The sequence below is a fragment of the Cydia fagiglandana genome, chromosome 1, assembly GCF_963556715.1.
Source record: "Cydia fagiglandana chromosome 1, ilCydFagi1.1, whole genome shotgun sequence".
Classification (NCBI taxonomy): domain Eukaryota; kingdom Metazoa; phylum Arthropoda; class Insecta; order Lepidoptera; family Tortricidae; genus Cydia; species Cydia fagiglandana.
The window spans coordinates 10,797,458-10,816,670 of NC_085932.1; the positions used below are offsets into that span (position 1 = coordinate 10,797,458).

The 19,213-nt window shown below is 38.6% G+C and overlaps 3 protein-coding genes across 3 annotated transcripts in view; 1 reads left to right on the forward strand and 2 right to left on the reverse strand.

The window, feature by feature from the left end:
* Positions 1-1,112: 1,112 nt before the first annotated feature.
* On the reverse strand, positions 1,113-4,829 carry LOC134663682 (J domain-containing protein). The gene is made up of 3 exons (XM_063520130.1): positions 4,475-4,829; positions 2,950-3,051; positions 1,113-2,464 (listed from the first exon to the last, which is right to left on the reverse strand). Exons 1-3 carry the CDS (start codon positions 4,559-4,561, stop codon positions 2,156-2,158), a joined length of 498 nt encoding a protein of 165 aa, XP_063376200.1. The 5' UTR covers positions 4,562-4,829; the 3' UTR covers positions 1,113-2,155.
* A 2,012-nt stretch (positions 4,830-6,841) lies between these two features.
* Positions 6,842-19,213, forward strand: part of LOC134663744 (phosphoinositide 3-kinase adapter protein 1) — a 39,264-nt gene continuing 26,892 nt past the window's right edge. The window contains exon 1 of the mRNA XM_063520231.1: positions 6,842-7,241. Within this exon, the coding sequence (XP_063376301.1) occupies positions 7,238-7,241 (4 nt within the window). The 5' untranslated portion in view covers positions 6,842-7,237. The remainder of the gene's footprint in view (positions 7,242-19,213) is intronic.
* On the reverse strand, positions 10,378-14,807 carry LOC134669886 (uncharacterized protein K02A2.6-like). Its single transcript, XM_063527505.1, has 2 exons — positions 10,776-14,807; positions 10,378-10,390 (listed from the first exon to the last, which is right to left on the reverse strand). The coding sequence occupies exons 1-2, from the start codon at positions 14,654-14,656 to the stop codon at positions 10,378-10,380; spliced, it is 3,894 nt and encodes a 1,297-aa protein (XP_063383575.1). The 5' UTR covers positions 14,657-14,807.

A 19,213-nucleotide genomic window follows, 5' to 3' on the forward strand; every position in this document is an offset into this window, starting at 1 on the left:
CGGGGATTTTTTTTTTGATATTTCATATATTGTTGCAATACGTTACATGAACATGTCCGGAGAAGAAAGTTTAAACGGAGCAATTTTCCGTAAAAAGATATTAATGATTTAAGACTTTAGGTATTTACTTAAATACTATTATTATTATTCTTTGGAAATTTATACAATACTTTTTATTTATTTATACTTTATCATACTGTAAAGCTTTTTCTGGCTGAGGAATTACTGCGGGGTCCACTACCTTTATTTACTACACTATAGGTGCGTAAAGTCATTATCATTGGAAAATTATTTGATTGATTGATGAAATTTATCTATTGCTCGTGAATACGGCAAACAATAATGAACCTACCTAAATATCTTTACTATATATAGTCCGTTTTTTTAGCATTAGAAAGAACTTCGCAGAAGTTCGTCGCTTGTGGTTCTATCTGGCACTTTTAGCGGTAACAATTTGAAGTTAAATTATTTGTATTGACCATGCTAGGTACATTAGATAATTCAATAATTATTAACAATTAACAAGCATGATAAAAACTGCACGCTTGCTTCTGCGGAGTAAGATCTAATGCTAAAAAAAAACGAACTATATATCGTATCTAGTTAATCTCTAATTAATTTCCCGAATCGCGCCGTTTATTTACATAAATGTACATTATACATAAATGGTGTTACTTTCCCGCACTTTCCGTCCCTAGGTATGTCAAAAATTTAAAGGGCCATATGTACTGTAAAACGTTGTACAATACACGTGCGAAAAGGCTACCGTTTCCTATTTTTCGTACTTGTATCGTAATGTACTAGTACACTCCCTTCGGTCGTGTTTATTTTATTTATCACCACTTGTTTGTATCGTATTACAATCCTGTAACCTTCTGGTAGAGGTCTGTTTTACAGTCCTTTGGCGCTGGTCAGAGTTGTACGTGGTTGTACCTACTTTCAGTATGTTTTTCAAGCTTGGAAATTGTACTACTGGACTGATAGTGCCGTTTAATTGATGCGGTTGGTAAGAAGTTATTATGGGGGACCGACGACGCACGCCATGATCCTACTTCCCACGAGTGCTGGCCCAGCCATCGCTTCGGAACTTTCTCTATTGAAATAAAACACTCTTTTGTCCGGTATACTTTATTGTGTCAAAGGTGATTTTACATCAAAAATAAAAACATCTTATACATTTGGCATTATTTTTAGATAGAGATTCTTATCCAGATAAAACATTAAAAATTTAAATTTCTACTACTAATTTAACATGGATTTATTAAACATTTAAAGTAAACTAGTAAAACATCAACATATATATATCATTATATGATTTATTAAAAGTCTACACAACTCTAACATGGGAACACAACACCTATTTTAGGACAATTACGAATGTTATTCAACAAACAAATAAATTGATATGACGAAGTTCAACGCAAGTACAAACCATTGATAAGTAGTTAACAGAAGCGATCAGCCTGCCATCATTTACCCTGTACGTAATTATCTCACAACATTATCTTCACACACTCCCTCTCTTTAAAAGTAATTTAGTTCTTATACAGTAAGATACATAGTCGTAAAAGAGGATCAAAAATATAAAATCTTCAAAATATTAGATTCTTTAGTAGACTAACATATTGTTCTACAGCAGAAATGTTTTCTTTATATTCAGACTCATAAGTTTTTAGGAATGTGCATAGCTTAAAACTAAAGATATAGCTACGAGTGTCAGACACTAATCACTCTCGGTAGGGACGGGGTCCTAACGTCAACACGCTGCCTACTCGCAACAGAGTACATTTATTATCATGAAACACATCAAACATTTAATAATTCTCAGAAAAAGATATCGAGCCACATTCGAGTAACATTATTCAATGAGCTGACTTGATGAATATTGTGCCTTTTATATCTAATTTAATAATACTTAACATTACTCTTACTTTTATAATACGTCGAGTTACGTTACAACTTCAATAAAACTGGCAAGCGTTCAACAGCCTGGCTGAGTCAACAAACAACATAAAAGGTAAACTTGTGACTTGAGAAAACGTAAAAAATTAAGTACATTTCGTTACCAAAAGTTCAAGAGATTAGGGCACAAATAATCTCTCGAAAGTTAAATAAATCGGCCCTCAGTGTTTTTTGTAAAAGGGTAGGCGTTGGTTTAGATTTCATAGTTGCGGAACTTGGAGATGACCTCGGAGGGCGGTTCCTGGTTGCCTCCCCAGCGGCCCCACAGCGCGGCGCCGCCCTCGGAGGCGCGGCGCGCGGCGCCGCCGGCCGGCCCGAGGCTGGACGGGCCGGACGCGCCCTCCACCATGCGGTCCTTGGTGTTGGGCTTGGACCAGTGCATGGATTGCTGCACGTGCTCCTTCATGCCGAGCCACTGCTTGTAGCCCATGGCGATGCCGCTCTGCCTCCACTTGTCGTACAGCGCTCGCTTTGCCGGGTCGCACAGTGTTTCCTTAGCTTCCTGAACGACAACAATATAAATGATTTTGATTACTGACCCTGTCTTATGGCAAAATATTTCCAGTAGTAGTCACATAGTTTCTCTGGGTAACTTAAAGTTAAACATTTTATAAGAAAGTCGGTAGATCAGTAATTTAGGCTATTTGGTTGGGTGTGTGAAACAATTTATTTAGTTTTGGTCCTATGTATGATCACCGCAACTGCTTAAGATAGTGTAAGTATAAGTTCTGATTCCATCAAAGAAGCGACCTCATCAAGTCATTTCCACTACCATTATAGTTTAATTACAAAAGCCAAACCTAATCTTCAGGGCTGCAAGAGAAAGTGATTACTATCCTAGGCGAAGTCATGAGAGAGGTACCTATTTTTAAAAATATCAGCAAATGTGAGCTTCCAAACAATTTCAGAACTATTCATAGAGGAGCGTTTTGTAACCGTGAGCAACACTCTGTTGCGATATACGAAACATAATTATGATGTATTTACCTTCAGTTTCTGAAATTTGGCTTCTGCTTCTTTGTCCCCGTCGTTCTTATCAGGATGGTGTTGCAGAGCGAGTATTTTGAACTCTGCAGTAATTTGCTCCGCCTGTTAAAACAAACAACAAAGCTGGTGTCAAGGTCCGTGGAACAATAACAAGCATTATCACTTCACTTCTGCATACATGTTAAATTTATAACATTATATTAAAGAACATTAAAATTAAGTATTAACTTTACTAAATTTAAATTCTTAATACGGTGATAGGGATACGTGGAGAAATAAGAGGGAGGCCTTTGCCCAGCAGTGGGACAATATAGGCTCATAATAATAATAAATTTAAATTAAACTAAACAAAGCCACATTTTAGTCAAACACCTCGTCCTGCGACCATCCAGACGCAAAGGTGCCTATCTTACTCGACGCATTGCCACGCTGAATCGCGAAAGACAGCCTATGCATCAGGAATGACCCATAATGAGGGTCATGACCTCTCTCCCTTAAACTCTCTCGTCTTCTCTCTTTCCAAAGTGAAAGTTAGTAAATCTTAAATAGTAGTATACAATTACATAAATGTACGAAGTACATGAACAAGGGGCAATATTGAATATTTTGGACAATGAGTCACATCTATACCTATTAACACATTTGAATCTCTACATTTTAAAATTTTCTGTTGGTAAGAAGTAGCTATTACAAAAAAAAATGTTTTCTAATGTAACTTCTAATCACACTGCTTATTTCTCCACTTTCATATTGTGCCATGATATCTATACAAGCCAGCAGATACTGTTTTGTAATGATTATGAGTTCTGTACTGACTTATTAAAAGTGTACAAAATCATATCAAAAAACTGTGAACTGCCAAATTCTCCCTACCTAACACAATATCTGGACATTAACATTATGGAAAACATTTTTACAAATTTGATGTACAGTCAGCTACAGAGAGAGGTGACCCCTGCAAAAAAACTTCTATGGAGGGGGTGGGGGTCACCTTTCTCTGCAGCTGACTGTACTGTTAACCACAGCTAAGCATTTGGATTTTATCAATATCAAATTTTTAATTGTCCAAAAATTGGATTGTGAATTCTTTTTTTTTTTTGCTCCTAGCTCTTATACTTAACTAAAATGTGAAAATATTTATTAATCACCTGCCCTGCTGCTTCACAACAAAATATTCAGCCTTTATTAGGATTCAAACCCAATTTGGAAGCCAGGATTAAATGAACCATATTGTGTAGGCTAGGTCAATAGATAATATTAAATATTTTGTTTGAGTAAGAATCCCCTTCTCTCATTTAGTTAGGAATCATAAAATTCAACAGGTGGTTTAGGTTAGATTAACATTTTTTTTTTTTGCATTTGAACAGAAGTCGAGAAAACCAATCCAATTTCAATCCAAATAAAACAAGCCAAAGATGTAGGTCAACAGTAACGACCTTGCAAAATAAGGTCAATAGTACAGGGTGATACAATCAATATATTTTTTAAGGGAACAATATGAGCTGGATAAAGCAGAAGTACTCACGCTGGAGTTTTCGTCACAGCCCAACAACGCGTAGAAGTCGTCGTCAGGGCTCCTTTGGTAATTGAGTATTTCGTCCACGCCCGTCATCTTCGCAACCCTCCCTTACGGCTCCCCGGCGGGTACTAGAGCTGGCTAGGTGTCTTTAGCTCCGACTGCAGCCACTCTACGTTCACAAGCTTGCTTCAATCGCACACTAAGCTGAATGAACCAGCGCGCATGCGCACGACCTTCGATCGATAGGTTCTCGGAAACGGGGAGTTACCTATTAGATGAAGTTAGTAAAAACCCGCACCGTATATTAATTAGACGTAACAAAGTGAAGGGGACAACGTAAAGCGTAAACACTTGCTGAGTTGTTGCTCTGCTCCACTAATGTCACTTTTGACAATTCTCAATTTGTTTACCAAAATATCAAGTAGGTGCTAATATCGTATTAGGCCACTAAGATACTACTTATACAAAAATAAACCTTATTTGTATGACTTTAGTGTTTATTACATCGTGATGATACCGAAATTTAACATTTTGCAATAAGGTGTGTGGGCAAAGGCCGGTGTAGAATTTGATAGAGTCAGACCATGAATAGTCTGCAGCGGATTTGATAGCCCACGCAGTGCAAGTGTTATTTTAAACGTCAAACTTCTATGAAATTATAACGTATAAATGATACTTGGACTTCGTGGGCTATCAAATCCGCTGCAGACTTTTTTTGGTCCGACTCTATTTTATTGAACTTAAAGTTTATCGATCGAGCGAAGCGAAGATCTTACATTCAGCTTAGCCAGATAGGCCACCTGTGCCTAATGAAACTTTGTATAGACGGTCAAGCAAATCTTGTCAGTAGAAAAAGGCGAGAAATTCAAATTTTCTATGAGATGATATCCCTTCGCGCCTACATTTTTCAAATTTGCCGCCTTTTTCTACTGACAAGATCTGCTTGACCAAGTATAGATAAAAATATATTTTAAAGTAATCAGCGCAGGAGTCAGGGAGTTATGGAGTTAAGAGGCTCAAAAATGCTTAGAGTGAGGTCTTGAAATCCTGGTCAATCCGGTTGCGGAAAGGTAGTTAGGTATGTGATCGAGTTTGGTATCAAATGGCTAGAGCTAGCACTGTTTCGACTGTTATAAGTAGTAATGATCCTGCATAAGTATGTAGTGCTATAGGTAAAAAACTATTACCTACTAAATATAAATATTTAATAAAATAATTTAATTTGTTCCCTAAATTGCTTGAAGAGTGCTATTAAGGGCTGATTTAGACGGCGTGCGAACTCGTATTCATGCGATTTTAGTTACATTGAGGACTATCAATTGGTATTGGTTACAGTACAGTCGACCAATCAAATACCGCAATGTAATGAAACTCACATACCTAGTTACTTACGAGTTCTCGCACCTGTCTTTTCCTGGGATAATGTTAATGACCCTATTATTCAGTATATAAAATTTGCCAAGCGGATCCCAGGCTGCCATGAGCCGTGGCAATATGCCGGGACGACGAGAGGAAGAAGAAGAAGATAAAATTTGCTCTCATAATTTCGCCAGTATGGCCGTGGTCCTGCCAAATAATAGAACAATACCAGTAAGTAACTGTGGAGTATTAGAATAATATATTATGTAAATAATACAAATACGTAACTGTTCTCATAATATTGTTTAGTTCGTTTTTTCCGCATTGTATTCATACCTACACGCATTCTAAGCAGGTGCATAAAATGGTAAACCCTTGTAGAACAATTTTGCTATTTAATTTGCTCAGGGGCCACCGCGCATGATGCCAGTAATGCCACCTACATATGCTTTCGACTTTCTTTGTATTAGGGTATGATTACAAATAGTTTCATGCGTTCTAAACCTTTGAAACTTTGAATTAATCTCTCTCCTAAATTTGTACAGTTCTCTTCTTTTGTATAAAATTAAATGTTACCAGCCCCCTTCCACTTGTACCAATGTACCACTCTTATTACCTGGGGAATATGAGTTCACTCTTCAAAATATCAAGCAACTAAATATCTTACAATAATCTGCCATAATTTAACTTTGTAGGGGTAAAATACCTATCGCTTACCTATAATAGTTTAGCAAGAGCTTTCGGTACAATTATTGCATTTGTGCCCAAAAATTATCTATCAAATACTTGTGTAATTGGTTAATATCGTAGGTACCGTAGCTACCAGGTTATAGAGTTAAATACCTATTATCATAGACTTACCTAACTAAATACTTACAATTTTATCTATAATAGGCCCGGTAAATCAATAAATAAGTACTCTAGCTAGCTCTACCCCATTGTCCTATAGAAAATAAGTAGTAAATAAGAAGATAGAAAATAAGACGGTAGAAGGAAGGTTTACGTACCTAATTATGTTTTTGCTAACTGCTTATTAACGACGACTGCCGTTTGCAATGTAAGCAGGCACGTCCGAAGACGCGCAGGTGATTTACCCACACACGAGCCCAAGGCTGGCATTGCATATTCAATGCATGCTCTAGACATTGGCGTCCCATCGCTTTTGCATCAAAAATAGCTTCCCAAGACATGCCGTACGCAAGTTTACGCAGATCTCCGGCCGCTGCGGCCGTGCCGCGGTAAAATTAATAACCTTGTGTTGTGAATATCGATATAAATTTGTGCCGTGCCTGTGAATCCATTTAGGAAGAATCCCTTTATTTATTTATAATATCGGGGGCGCTCGCGCTGTCAACGAACCAGCCCGATCTTCCATCTTTGGCGGCGGAAGTGGCGGCGGATGTCCCGGCAATGGGTGAGTCGAGTGGCATATGAATGTTTGACAACAATGCTCAGAGTTGAGCTCTCACATTTTCTATGCGTCCCGTGTATGTGCCGAAAGATTGTCAACCTTTATTTTACTGATTTGGTCCTTTATTACCCAACTGCTGGACAGTTATTATGGAGGTAGTAATATATATCAAGTCTGTAATAAATCCTATTCAACATCGGAACAGGAGCGTCGCATAGAATTTAATGAAAAGAGCTTTCGACCTACAGAGGCTACATAAACTGTTACATAGCTTTATTAAGATCTCTATTAAACGGATAGATCCCGAGGTTCATACAACAACCGCACTGCCAAAGCCTCTTACTGGGATAGATACTGTTTGTATAGTTCGAAGTGTATAGTTACCTACCTACATTATTTATCGCTTAGGTACCTACCTCGAGGCAGACCAAGAAAAGTCTGCAGCGGATTTGATAGCCCACGCTGTGCAAGTGTTATTTTAAACGTCAAAGTTCTATGAAATTATGACGTATAAATTAAATAACACTTGCACTGCGTGGGCTATCAAATCCGCTGCAGACTTTTTTTGGTCCGACTCTACCTTTTGCCGGGACTTTTATAATATATGAGTAAATAATTACTTATTTAGTAATTACATGTCTACTAGGTTTTGTCATCAGTTTTGGACAAGCAAGTGGCTGAAAAACAACTGACTTAAATGTCTGCCTGCGCATGACCTAGTTAATCTTATCTAGGTATATACACCGTGAAATTTTAGTGGTTGTTTTCCCGCAACGAAATGATTCTGCTATCGATATACAGTCGATGTGTAATCTTTTTTTTAAAATAATGTTAAGAAATGCCAGATTTATAAATGTGTCGAACGAAACTCGAAAGTGACCCAACACCAGTAGTAGCACTGCAGTAGTACCTACCTAATTCTTTTGAGTGAATGAAACAAAATAACCTAAAAAGTAGTTCCATTTATTTTTCCTTCACACATTTTACGTGCAGTTAGTTTGCAGATCCTTAAAAGTAAACATAACAAGTTAAGATCAAGCTTTTAATGATCAAAAACTTAAACAAACACTTAAACTTCCCGATACCGCAATAATTGTTCGAACTGCAATCCGCCACGTTCAATACACAATCACCTCTGCCCTGTGCATGTGCTGGCGTTTGAAACTGCCCGTGGTTAAGCAGCCGCTGTGTTGCGGCGACAATTGTTCGTCCGTGTGGAACTTGGGGGTTTAAAATCCCCCGGAGACGCAGCGACTGTAAATGGTCCGGTTCCGCGTAAAGTCGCTGGGCGGCGTGGGAGTCGTAGTTAGCCCTAGCGTACAGCTGCACCATCGCGACGTACTCTAAATTAGAATATTCGTAATGTCGATTCCATTTTACTAGAAATAGCAGTGATGTCATTGACAGGATCTGTTATCACATTAGTTTAATAAGCGAAGAGGATGTAATTATTCGATTTACCAAAGTTGACACAACGATCAAACTAATAAAAAGGTTTTATTTCAACTGTTAATCGTGAAGGAACAGTCTAAGTAAATTTTAATTTCAGTTGTCAAACAGTAAAGCACTCTAGCCTGTTACACAGTTTAAAAAAGTAACATGTGCTTGTTTATTTGTTTATCTGTTTACAATATCGGGAACTGTCGTCGACTTGCAGTTTTAGTGTGTTACTATTGTTTTTCGCTTGTTCGAGTTTAGGTTATTTTCTTGTAATTTTTTTTTTTTGGAAAACAGTTTATTTATAAGTTTGTCTATCATAATTCGAAAGTACTACCGATAGCAAATCGCCCTGCCGCGGGAAAACAACCACTAAAATTTCACGGTGTATATAAATGCAAGTGTCCTGACTGACTGATTCATCAACGCAGAGCCGAAACTACAAAAGCCAGAAAGTTGAAATTTGCACACCAGATTGCATTTATAAAGTGTACAAGAGATAAGAAGCGACTTTGAGAAATTCAACCCCTAAGGGGGTTAAAAAGGGGATGAAAGTTTGTAAGGGGTTAAAGTTTTCTTTTAAGCTAGGCATTTGAAACTTCGTAAAAAGATATATTATTAAAATACAAGAAAACTAATTTCAGCGTTTTTGATAATTCATCCCCTAAGGTGGTGAAAAAAGGGTTGAAAGTTTGTATGGATATCAAAATTTTTTTCGAGTGGTGGACCTGAATCTTTGTATTTAGGGGTATTATTAGAAGACAAGAAAAGTAATTTCAGCGTTTTGTAAAATTCATCCCCTAACAGGGTTAAAAAGGGGTTGAAAATTTTAATCCATTACAAATGCTTTGAAACTTCTTAGAAAGGCATAATAGCCGATTACAAAAAAAATAATTGCAACGTTTTTGGAAATTCAACTCCTAAGGGGGTTAAAAAGGGGATGAAAGTTCGTCTTCGGGTGCAAATTTTATTTTAAGCTAGGAACTTGAAACTTTGTAAAAAAGTATCAAATTCGAATACAAGAAAACTATAATTTCAGCGTTTTAGAAAATTCATCCCCCAAGGTGGTGAAAAAGGGGTTGCGAGTTTGTATGGATATCAAAAATGTTTTCGAGCGCGGGACTTGAATCTTTGTATTTGGAGATATTATTAGAAGACAATAAAAGTAATTCCAGCGTTTTGTAAAATTCATCCCCTAACATGGTTAAAAAGGGGATGAAAGTTTATATGGGGTTAAAGTTTTCTTTTGAGCTAGGAATTTGAAACCTCGTCAAAAGATATAATTTTGCAAACAAAGGTATTAAATTAAAAAAACATGAAAACTAATTCAAGCATTTTCAAAATCATCCCCCAAGGTGGTGAGAAAGGGGTTGAAAGTTTGTATGGAGATCAGATATTTTGTGAGTGCGGAACTTGAATCTTTGTATAAGGGCATAGGTACCAATTATGAGAATACAAGAAAAGTAATTTCAGCAACTATAACATCAAAATCCACTTGACTTAAAACTTCATACAACTTGCTAAAAAAGAAAAGTACTTAATTTCAACATTGCTTGGATATGAAAATTATAGGTACTTGATAAATACGGGATAGGAGCGAGTAAAACCACAGACGGCCGTTAGCGCACTGGCATATATTTAAACCAATAACAGCGTGAGGACGCAGCCTCACGCACACATATGCAACACTTCCTCCCTCTAGTTACATAACTAACCTAAAACAATTCTTAAAAATATTTCTTAAAACTAATATTAGTACGCTTGCGTAACATTTTTTTGGGAACTATTGGCGCATTGCTTTGCACGTCTGGCAAATCTGGCCTCTGGCCTTCTGCTTCCGCCTCATGGAATTCATCCTCATCATCTGAGTCTATCTCCTCATTCCTCACTTCGCTCCTTGCCTTACTTTCTCCCTCTGCGGGGTCGTCCGATGATGGGGTCAAAGTCCGCGTGAGCGACGGACCCGGCGATGGTTCATGAGTTGACGTCGGCAAAGGTGATGGTTGTGGAGTTGGTGACGGTCGCAGCGTTTGTGGCGGCGGCGGCGGCGGCGGCGGCGGCAGCGTTTGTAGCGGCGGCAGCGGCGTTTGCGGCGGCGGCGTTTGCAGCGGCGGCGGCGGTGTTTGCAGCGGCGGCGTTTGGAGTGCAGAGGGTAAGGATGTCTCAGGTAAGTCACAATCCAGTGCGTCACAATAGTCCCAGCTACTTTCAGTACCTTTGTACGTAAGTATATGATTTTTATGTTTTTTAATAAACGCTGAAGTCGTAATGTCTTTTATTAAGTATAAAACTTTGCCCAGTCTTTTTTCAATCACGCCTTTCGACCAAGAAAACTTGTTTTTGTTAGTAAATTTTTTGTATAGAACGCGTTCACCGGTAGTAAAGGTTTCATTGTTCTTCCTATTCAACTTGTTATTCTGCGAACACTGTTTATTTTTGACAACATTAGCAAGGGTGACCGACAAGGATGAGGGCGTTGGCGTAATCGGGTGCAGTAGATCTAAACGCGATCTTAGTTTGCGTCCATACACTAGTTCAGTTGGTGAAGAGCCTGTGGTAGAATGAACGGAGTTCCTGTAATTGAACAAGTACTGTAATAGTTTAACCTTACTATCCCGTACATTACGACCTGTTAGTAAACTAGACTTGATCCCTTTTTTAATCACTTTGACCATACTTTCCGCCTGACCATTACTGGCCGGGTGGTATGCAGGTGACGTCAAGTGTTGTATACCGTTTAAGCTACAAAAGGCGGTAAACTCGTGCGAACAAAAGGATGTACCGTTATCGCTTACGATTACCGCAGGTAATCCGAACCTTGAAAAAAAATCACATAATTTATCTACGACCGCCATTGATGACGTCGAGTTCCCCATATCATAGACCTCCACCCACTTGGAATATGCATCCACAACGATTAAATATGTGTGGTTATTTATAGGACCCAGGAAATCAATGTGGAGCCTATAAAATACCGTGGGGGGTAGGTCCCAATGTGCCAATGGAACCCGCGCCGGAGATGGCCGTAATTGAATGCAAACGTCGCATGAACCTATCATTTTTTCTATTGCCTCGTCTATACCGGGAAACCATAACCTTGAACGTGCCTCCGCTTTAGTTTTAACGATACCTAAGTGAGAGGCATGTAATTCAGACAACACTTTTCCCTGCAACCTTTCCGGTATAACTACTTTATGGCCCCTCATAACACACCCGTTCTCGATCGATAGTTGTGTACGACATAAAAAAAATGGTTTTAATTTTATATCGTTTACTTTATGAGGCCAGCCATTCATGTTATACTTAATTACCTGTTGGAGAACAATGTCTTTACTAGTTGCATTACGAAGCTCATTAACAGAAATAGGCAAATGACCATCTGTGACAAAACAAATGTATGCAGCTCGATCGCAATCATCGCGCGGGTCGACCCGAGTTGCATCCTCCCCGCCCCCTCGCGGCGGCAGGCAAGCCCGCGACAAGTAGTCCGCGCTGTTATCAGCGCTGCGTACGTATTCTATGACGTAATTATAACCACTTAGGAACATTGCGTATCTCTGTAATCTATTCGCAGATACTTCGGGAATGCCACGCTCGGGATGAAAAATGCTGGTTAAGGGCTTATGGTCTGTACGTAAAACGAAGGGCACCGACCTTCCGTACAGGTACTGGTGATATCGGCGTATACCAAACACGATACTAGTGGCTTCCTTCTGTAACTGCGAGTAACGTTTTTCGGCCGCGTTAAGACTGCGCGAGGCAAATGAAACCGGTCTTTCGGTGCCATCTGATTCGATTTGTGATAAAATGGCAGATAGCCCGGTAGGGGATGCATCAACTGTTAAGATGACCTTCGCATTAGGATTAAAATGCGCAAGTACCTGTTCCGACGCTAATACACTTTTAATTTTTTCAAACGCGTTGTCGTGCTCGCTAGACCAATGCCACTTTATACCTTTTCTTAATAAGTCATACAATGGACTCAGGATTGATGCAGCTTCCGGTACAAAACTCCGGTAATAATTTACGAGTCCTAAGAAAGACTGTAACTCGTTAACATTTTTAGGTTTTGGTGCGTTTACCATCGCTTCTATTTTGTCCGATGATTTTTTTAACCCGTTTTTATTTATGACATACCCTAAATATGAAACTTCGTTCTGAAAAAACACACATTTTTCCCTTTGTAGGGTTAACCCTGCTGATTGCAACCGCTTAAGGACTGCGTGCAACCGGTCTAGGTGCTGCTCTTCATCACTGCCCGTGATGAGCACGTCGTCCAATAAGCACAACACGCCATCCATGCCCGCTAGTAGCCCCTCCATAGCACGCTGAAAAATCGCTGGTGCCGAGGACAGACCGAATACTAACCTTGTATACTTATAAAGGCCTCGGTGAGTATTTATACACGTTATATTTTGTGAGGCCTCGTCGAGCATAAACTGATTGTATGCCATCGATAAATCGAGTTTAGAAAATTGTTTGCCACCACACAGTTTGGAAAATAACTCATTTGCGGTAGGCAGCGGGTATTGCTCAACGACTAACTGTTTATTAATACTCACCGAGTAATCTGCGCATAGCCTAACAGTTCCATTTCGTTTTAATACGGGAACAATGGGGGAGGCATATTCGGAGTGTTCGACCGGAACGAGAACGCCTAGATTGACTAGCCTATCTATCTCCTTATCGATCTTATCTCGCAACGCGAACGCGATCGGCCGGGCTTTAATAAAAACTGGTTTTGAGTTTTCCTTTAAAGTTAATTTAATTTTAGTTTTATTGTAACACCCAAGTTCATCCGAGAAAAGCTGGGGATATTCTTTTTGTAACCTTTTAACTATAGTGTCGTCACTACAATAATGCACAGGGGTTAATTGTAAATTAAATGTAGAAGTGAAATCTCTTCCTAGTAGTGCGGGCCCCTCATCGCAGACTACATATGCGTTTATAGAATGCGTGCTCCCCGCATATGAAATAGGTAACGGAATCATTCCTATACACCGAATACGTTCCCCAGAATAACCGTGCAACCTTTTGTTCGTGGATCGTAAGGGAATGTCACTAAAACTGTTATTGTACATATTTTGCGGTACAACCGTAACGGCACTCCCAGTGTCAATTTCAAAATTAAATTGTTTTTTACGAATAGTGACGGTTTCGACCATAGGCTCTCCGCGAAATGAACGAATAAAATAAATCTTACCGTCGTCGTCATCGCCCTCATCCTCTGGTCCCAAATTAACGTATTTCACTTTACACATTCTACGCAAATGTCCCTTTTCATGACACTTTTTGCACACGAAATTTGTAAAACGACACTCTGCAGTCTTATGATTTGTGTAACCGCAAACCGTACACGGAACCTTTGCGACACCTTCGGTTTTCTTCGGGATCTTTGATATCTTCAACAGCTGATCAGCGCCGGGTTCGGAACCCGACGCCTTAGCCCCCGCGCTGGCACACCGAATAGTTTCTGCCAACTGGACTGCTTTAGTCAGCGTCAAATCTTTTAAATTCTGGGCATAAAGCTTTTCCTTCTCCCGGCCTGGCAACATGCCCATCAGGAACCGGTCACGCAGGGCGTCTTCCACATTTGCGAATTCACAGTGTGCAGTCAGACCACGGAGCCTCGCCGCCCATTGCGTGTGAGACTCGCCTACCTGCTGTGACGCGGAGTAGAACTTATGACGCTCCCCGAAGCCCACCCGTGTCGGTGTAAAATGTCCGTCCAAAAGCGTCAAAATGTCCTCGAATGGCACGCTTTCCAATTGCTTTGGCAACGCTAAATCCTCAATTAATTTATACGTGCCTTCGCTGAGTGCGCTTAAAAGAATGGCTTTCCTCTTCTTCCCCGTAGCATCTGTCGTCCCGTCCAAATCATTAGCCAAAAAAAATTGTTGTATCCTGCCTTTGTAGCTCTTCCAACTTTGGCCAGCGTGATCAAAAATAGTTAAAATACCAATATTAGTACTATTTGCCATATTTTTTTTCCAAAACGGGTAGATTGCGCACGCGAGTCGCCACTGATAAATACGGGATAGGAGCGAGTAAAACCATAGACGGCCGTTAGCGCACTGGCATATATTTAAACCAATAACAGCGTGAGGACGCAGCCTCACGCACACATATGCAACAGTACTAAAGATGTAAAATGTTGAAGATAAGATTCCACGCGGACGAAGTCGCGGGCAACAGCTAGTGAGTAATAAAGTTCCTCTTGTTTTGGCTTAACGACTGGTAAGCATCTGACTAGTCAGATTCAAATTTTTGTATTACAGTCGACTCTCGTTAATTCAAACCCGCGATAATACGAACCTCTCTATAATTCGAAGTTATCATGAGTTCCCTAGAAAATCTCTTTGTTTCGAAAAAAATCAATACATTTTTAAGCTCTTGGTAATTCGAACAAAAAAATCATCGCTACGTAAGAAAACGACGCGTTAATTCGAACTCATATGCGTCAAACACTCGACAATTCTAAGTTATCATATTGCAAAGGTAGGTAGATACCCCACATTTTGAGACAAGTTCAAGTTCATCGTCGCACGAGCATTTGTTATTGTAAAAGCATTTCGCTAGGTATTTCTAATAAAACAAAGTTATTGATCAGTCTCAGCAATGTGCTTTGAAGCAAACTATTACAGACTTCTTCCGAAAGACCAATAATTAATTCACATTATGTATGTGCATGTAAAAATGTATCTCTAACCTTTTGATATTGTAAAAAAAATATCAGAGTTAATAAATCATAATTGATTATTACTCAATCGAACAATATCGAACTTTCATATTTTTTCTCTCAAAAATTTCGAACCATTTGATATTTCAAACTCTCGATAATTCGTAATATTTTAAAAGTCCCTTGAGTTTCGAATTAACGAGAGTCGACTGTACCTACCTAATGTTTACAAAATAATCAAATTTAAAAACGAGAAAATATACCCATCTCGATCAGTTAAAAGAAGTGCGCGGTTATTGGATAGCAGCCAAAAATCAGTTTCACATGTATACTTACGAGTATATCCACTATTACGACTAACCAGGTGTTTCACGGAATACTATTTCTACTCCCGTTGTCGAGCAATCAGACTACTGACAGCTTTGTGTAGGAGTTTGTTACCAGTGAGTATGACCTCGCGATCTGTAATATGGTTTCTGTAACCGGGATCACCTTTATAATGGTTAAGTGAAGGAAAGTATACTCTGTAAGCTTTGACAATAAAAGTTTAGAGGCCCGACTATCTTACTACTTGTCCGTAGTTTTCCCAACTACGTCTTAGTAGAGACTAATAGAGGGGCTACCGCGACAATATAAATTCGCAAATTGCAGGGATCTTTCTAAATAAAATAACGAAGTGACAATATTTTATCTCAATAGGTATTCAAATGTTTATAGATATCTATATACAGTTGCTGTTTTTATAGTAGACTAGCTGTTGCCCGCGACTTCGTCCGCGTGGAATCTTATCTTCAACATTTTACATCTTTAGTACCTATAATTTTCATATCCAAGCAATGTTGAAATTAAGTACTTTTCTTTTTTAGCAAGTTGTATGAAGTTTTAAGTCAAGTGGATTTTGATGTTGGTTGCTGAAATTACTTTTCTTGTAATCTCATAATATGTACCTATGCCCTACAAAGCTATATAAAATACCTATACATAGATTCAAGTTCCGCATTCCGCACTCACAAAATATCTAATCTCCATACAAACTTTCAACCCCTTTCTCACCACCTTGGGGGATGATTTTCAAAAATGCTTGAATTAGTTTTCATGTTCTTTAATTTATTACCTTTTTTCCAAAAAGTTAAAGTTCCTAGCTTAAAATTAAATTTACACCCCATGACGAATTTTCATCCCCTTTTTAGCTCCCTTAGGGATTGAATTTCCAAAAACGTTGCAATTACTTTTTTTTGTAATCGGCTATTATGTCTTCCTAAGAAGTTTCAAAGCATTTGTAATGGATTCAAACTTTGAACCCCATTTTAACCCTGTTAGGGGATGAATTTTACAAAACGCTGAAATTACTTTTATTGTCTTTTAATAATATCCCCAAATACAAAGACTCATGTCCTGCGCTCGAAAAAAATTTTGATATCCATACAAACTTTCAACCCCTTTTTCACCACCTTAGGGGATGAATTTTCAAAAACGCTGAAATTAGTTTTCTTGTATTTTAATAATATATCGTTCAACGAAGTTTCTAATTCATAGCTCAAAAGAAAACTTCAACCCCATACAAACTTTCATCCCCTTTTTAACCCTGTTAGGAGATGAATTTTACAAAACGCTGAAATTACTTTTATTGTCTTCTAATAATATCCCCAAATACAAAGACTCATGTCCTGAGCTCGAAAAAAATGTTGATATCCATACAAACATTCAACCCCTTTTTCACCACCTTGGGGGATGAATTTTCAAAAACGCTGAAATTAGTTTACTTGTATTTGAATTTGATACATTTTTACAAAGTTTCAAGTTCCTAGCTTAAAATAAAATTTGCACCCGAAGACGAACTTTCATCCCCTTTTTAACCCCCTTAGGGGTTGAATTTCCAAAAACGTTGCAATCAATTTTTTTTTATCGGCTATTATGCCTTTCTAAGAAGTTTCAAAGCATTTGTAATGGATTAAAATTTTCAACCCCTTTTTAACCCTGTTAGGGGATGAATTTTACAAAACGCTGAAATTACTTTTCCTGTCTTCTAATAATATCCTTAAATACAAAGATTTAAGTCCACCACTCGAAAAAAAGTTTGATTTGCATACAAACTTTCAACCCCTTATTCACCACCTTAGGGGATGGATTTTCAAAAACGCTGAAATTAGTTTTCTTGTATTTTAATAATATATCTTTTTACGAAGTTTCAAATTCCTAGCTTAAAAGAAAACTTTAACCTCATACAAACTTTCATCCCCTTTTTAACCCCCTTAGGGGTTGAATTTCTCAAAATCGCTTCTTATCTCTTGTACACTTTATAAATGCAATCTGGTGTGCAAATTTCAACATTCTGGCTTTTGTAGTTTCGGCTCTGCGTTGATGAATCAGTCAGTCAGTCAGTCAGTCAGGACACTTGCATTTATATATATAGATAGATAGATATAGATTGCTGTCGCGCGTACCCAGAGTCTTATCCTTATTATTTATTTCTATCTTGACTGGAGTAAGTGTCCAATTTTCGCAATTAAATTCAAGAAGGACGGTGGGTAAGTATTGTAAATATAATTAATAATAGGAGGATAGAGAAAAAATAATAATAATAAACGTGGAAAAATGTAGCAAAAAGTAGATTCATTACCGTTACACGTGTAAAGGGCCATAATTAATGTAAACCTTTTAATCAACAGAAACCTTTCAACAGCGAAGAGAACAAAACAAAATCACCCACCAATTAAACGTCAATTAATAATTCAGGCAGCTTAATCAGCTGTGTACACTGGACGAAGTTCCATTTGGAAATTAACTGTTCCGGTCGCCATTCTCGTTGAGTAGGCAATGCAAACAAAGACAGGCTAATTAAAGTTTAAATTGATGCCAGCCCAGTCACAGTGCACATATTATAAGTATAGTTTAGTGGACACGTTCAAAATGGCTCCAAATAATACGGATGATACCTCGTTGGTTTCGAAATGATGTCTAGTAAAGTGTATTCGAAGCGTTTTTAAGCACATAAAAAATTGCAAAAGTTATATTACAAATTACAAACAATTAAATAAAATAAATAATTTTTTATGGGTATCAATATTAGTACAAAAACAAAGCAAAATATATATAATTTTGCCATTACGGAAACTAGGTAAGGCTGCCAATATAATATGGCAAATGTTTGTGGGTACTGAAACAAGACAAGAGTAGCCATTTGCGTACTGTTTGCGTTAGTTGTACTACGCTACGCCGTAGCGGCGCTTACCTCCTTGCCACCTTGCGACCCCATTGTACCTAACCGCATTCATTACGGTAACTAGGTAAGCTTGCCAGGAATGGGGTAAGTGAGTATGAATAATGTGCCCTGCGTAATCGTTTGCATCTTGAATGCAGATTCTATTTTAGTACACTGCTGGATTCTTTTCTATGCGACAGGGCAAATTGGTATCTACCTACACTTTAGGGCCCCCCCACATCTGGCGTCTTTCGAGCGTCGGCGTCTGTCGGCGTCGGTCCAGCGCTATGGAAAATGACGTCGCTGCGCAGTTGCGTCGACGCTGCGTCGACGTTGCGTCGACGTCGGCCATAGAATTGTAGACGCCGACGCTCGAAAGACGCCAGATGTGGGGGGGGCCCTTAGGGCATTGTGAGGGTTCTAGTCTCATCCATAGTAGAACCTGTAAGCGCTGTACGTACAACTGCCTACCTGGGATATTTACTAGGTAGGTAGTGGTTAAGGTTTACGTGGTATTATTAATCTACTTGCTTAGATCTACATTTCTCACTTAACTCCAATGTTGACGTCCAATGTAATGTAGGTACCAAATGTTCATTCTCTGTTCTCTTCAGAAGCTTATTTTCCATACCTAAGTTATTGTTGGTATTAGGTACC

Coding starts and splice junctions, on each gene's coding strand:
- LOC134663682 (XM_063520130.1), bottom strand. CDS start 4,561: ATGACGGGCGTGGACGAAATACTCAATTACCAAAGGAGCCCTGACGAC. Junction 3,052..4,474: donor GCTGTGACGAAAACTCCAGC/GTGAGTACTTCT, acceptor TTGTTTTAACAG/GCGGAGCAAATTACTGCAGA. Junction 2,465..2,949: donor CCAAATTTCAGAAACTGAAG/GTAAATACATCA, acceptor GTTGTCGTTCAG/GAAGCTAAGGAAACACTGTG.
- LOC134669886 (XM_063527505.1), bottom strand. CDS start 14,656: ATGGCAAATAGTACTAATATTGGTATTTTAACTATTTTTGATCACGCT.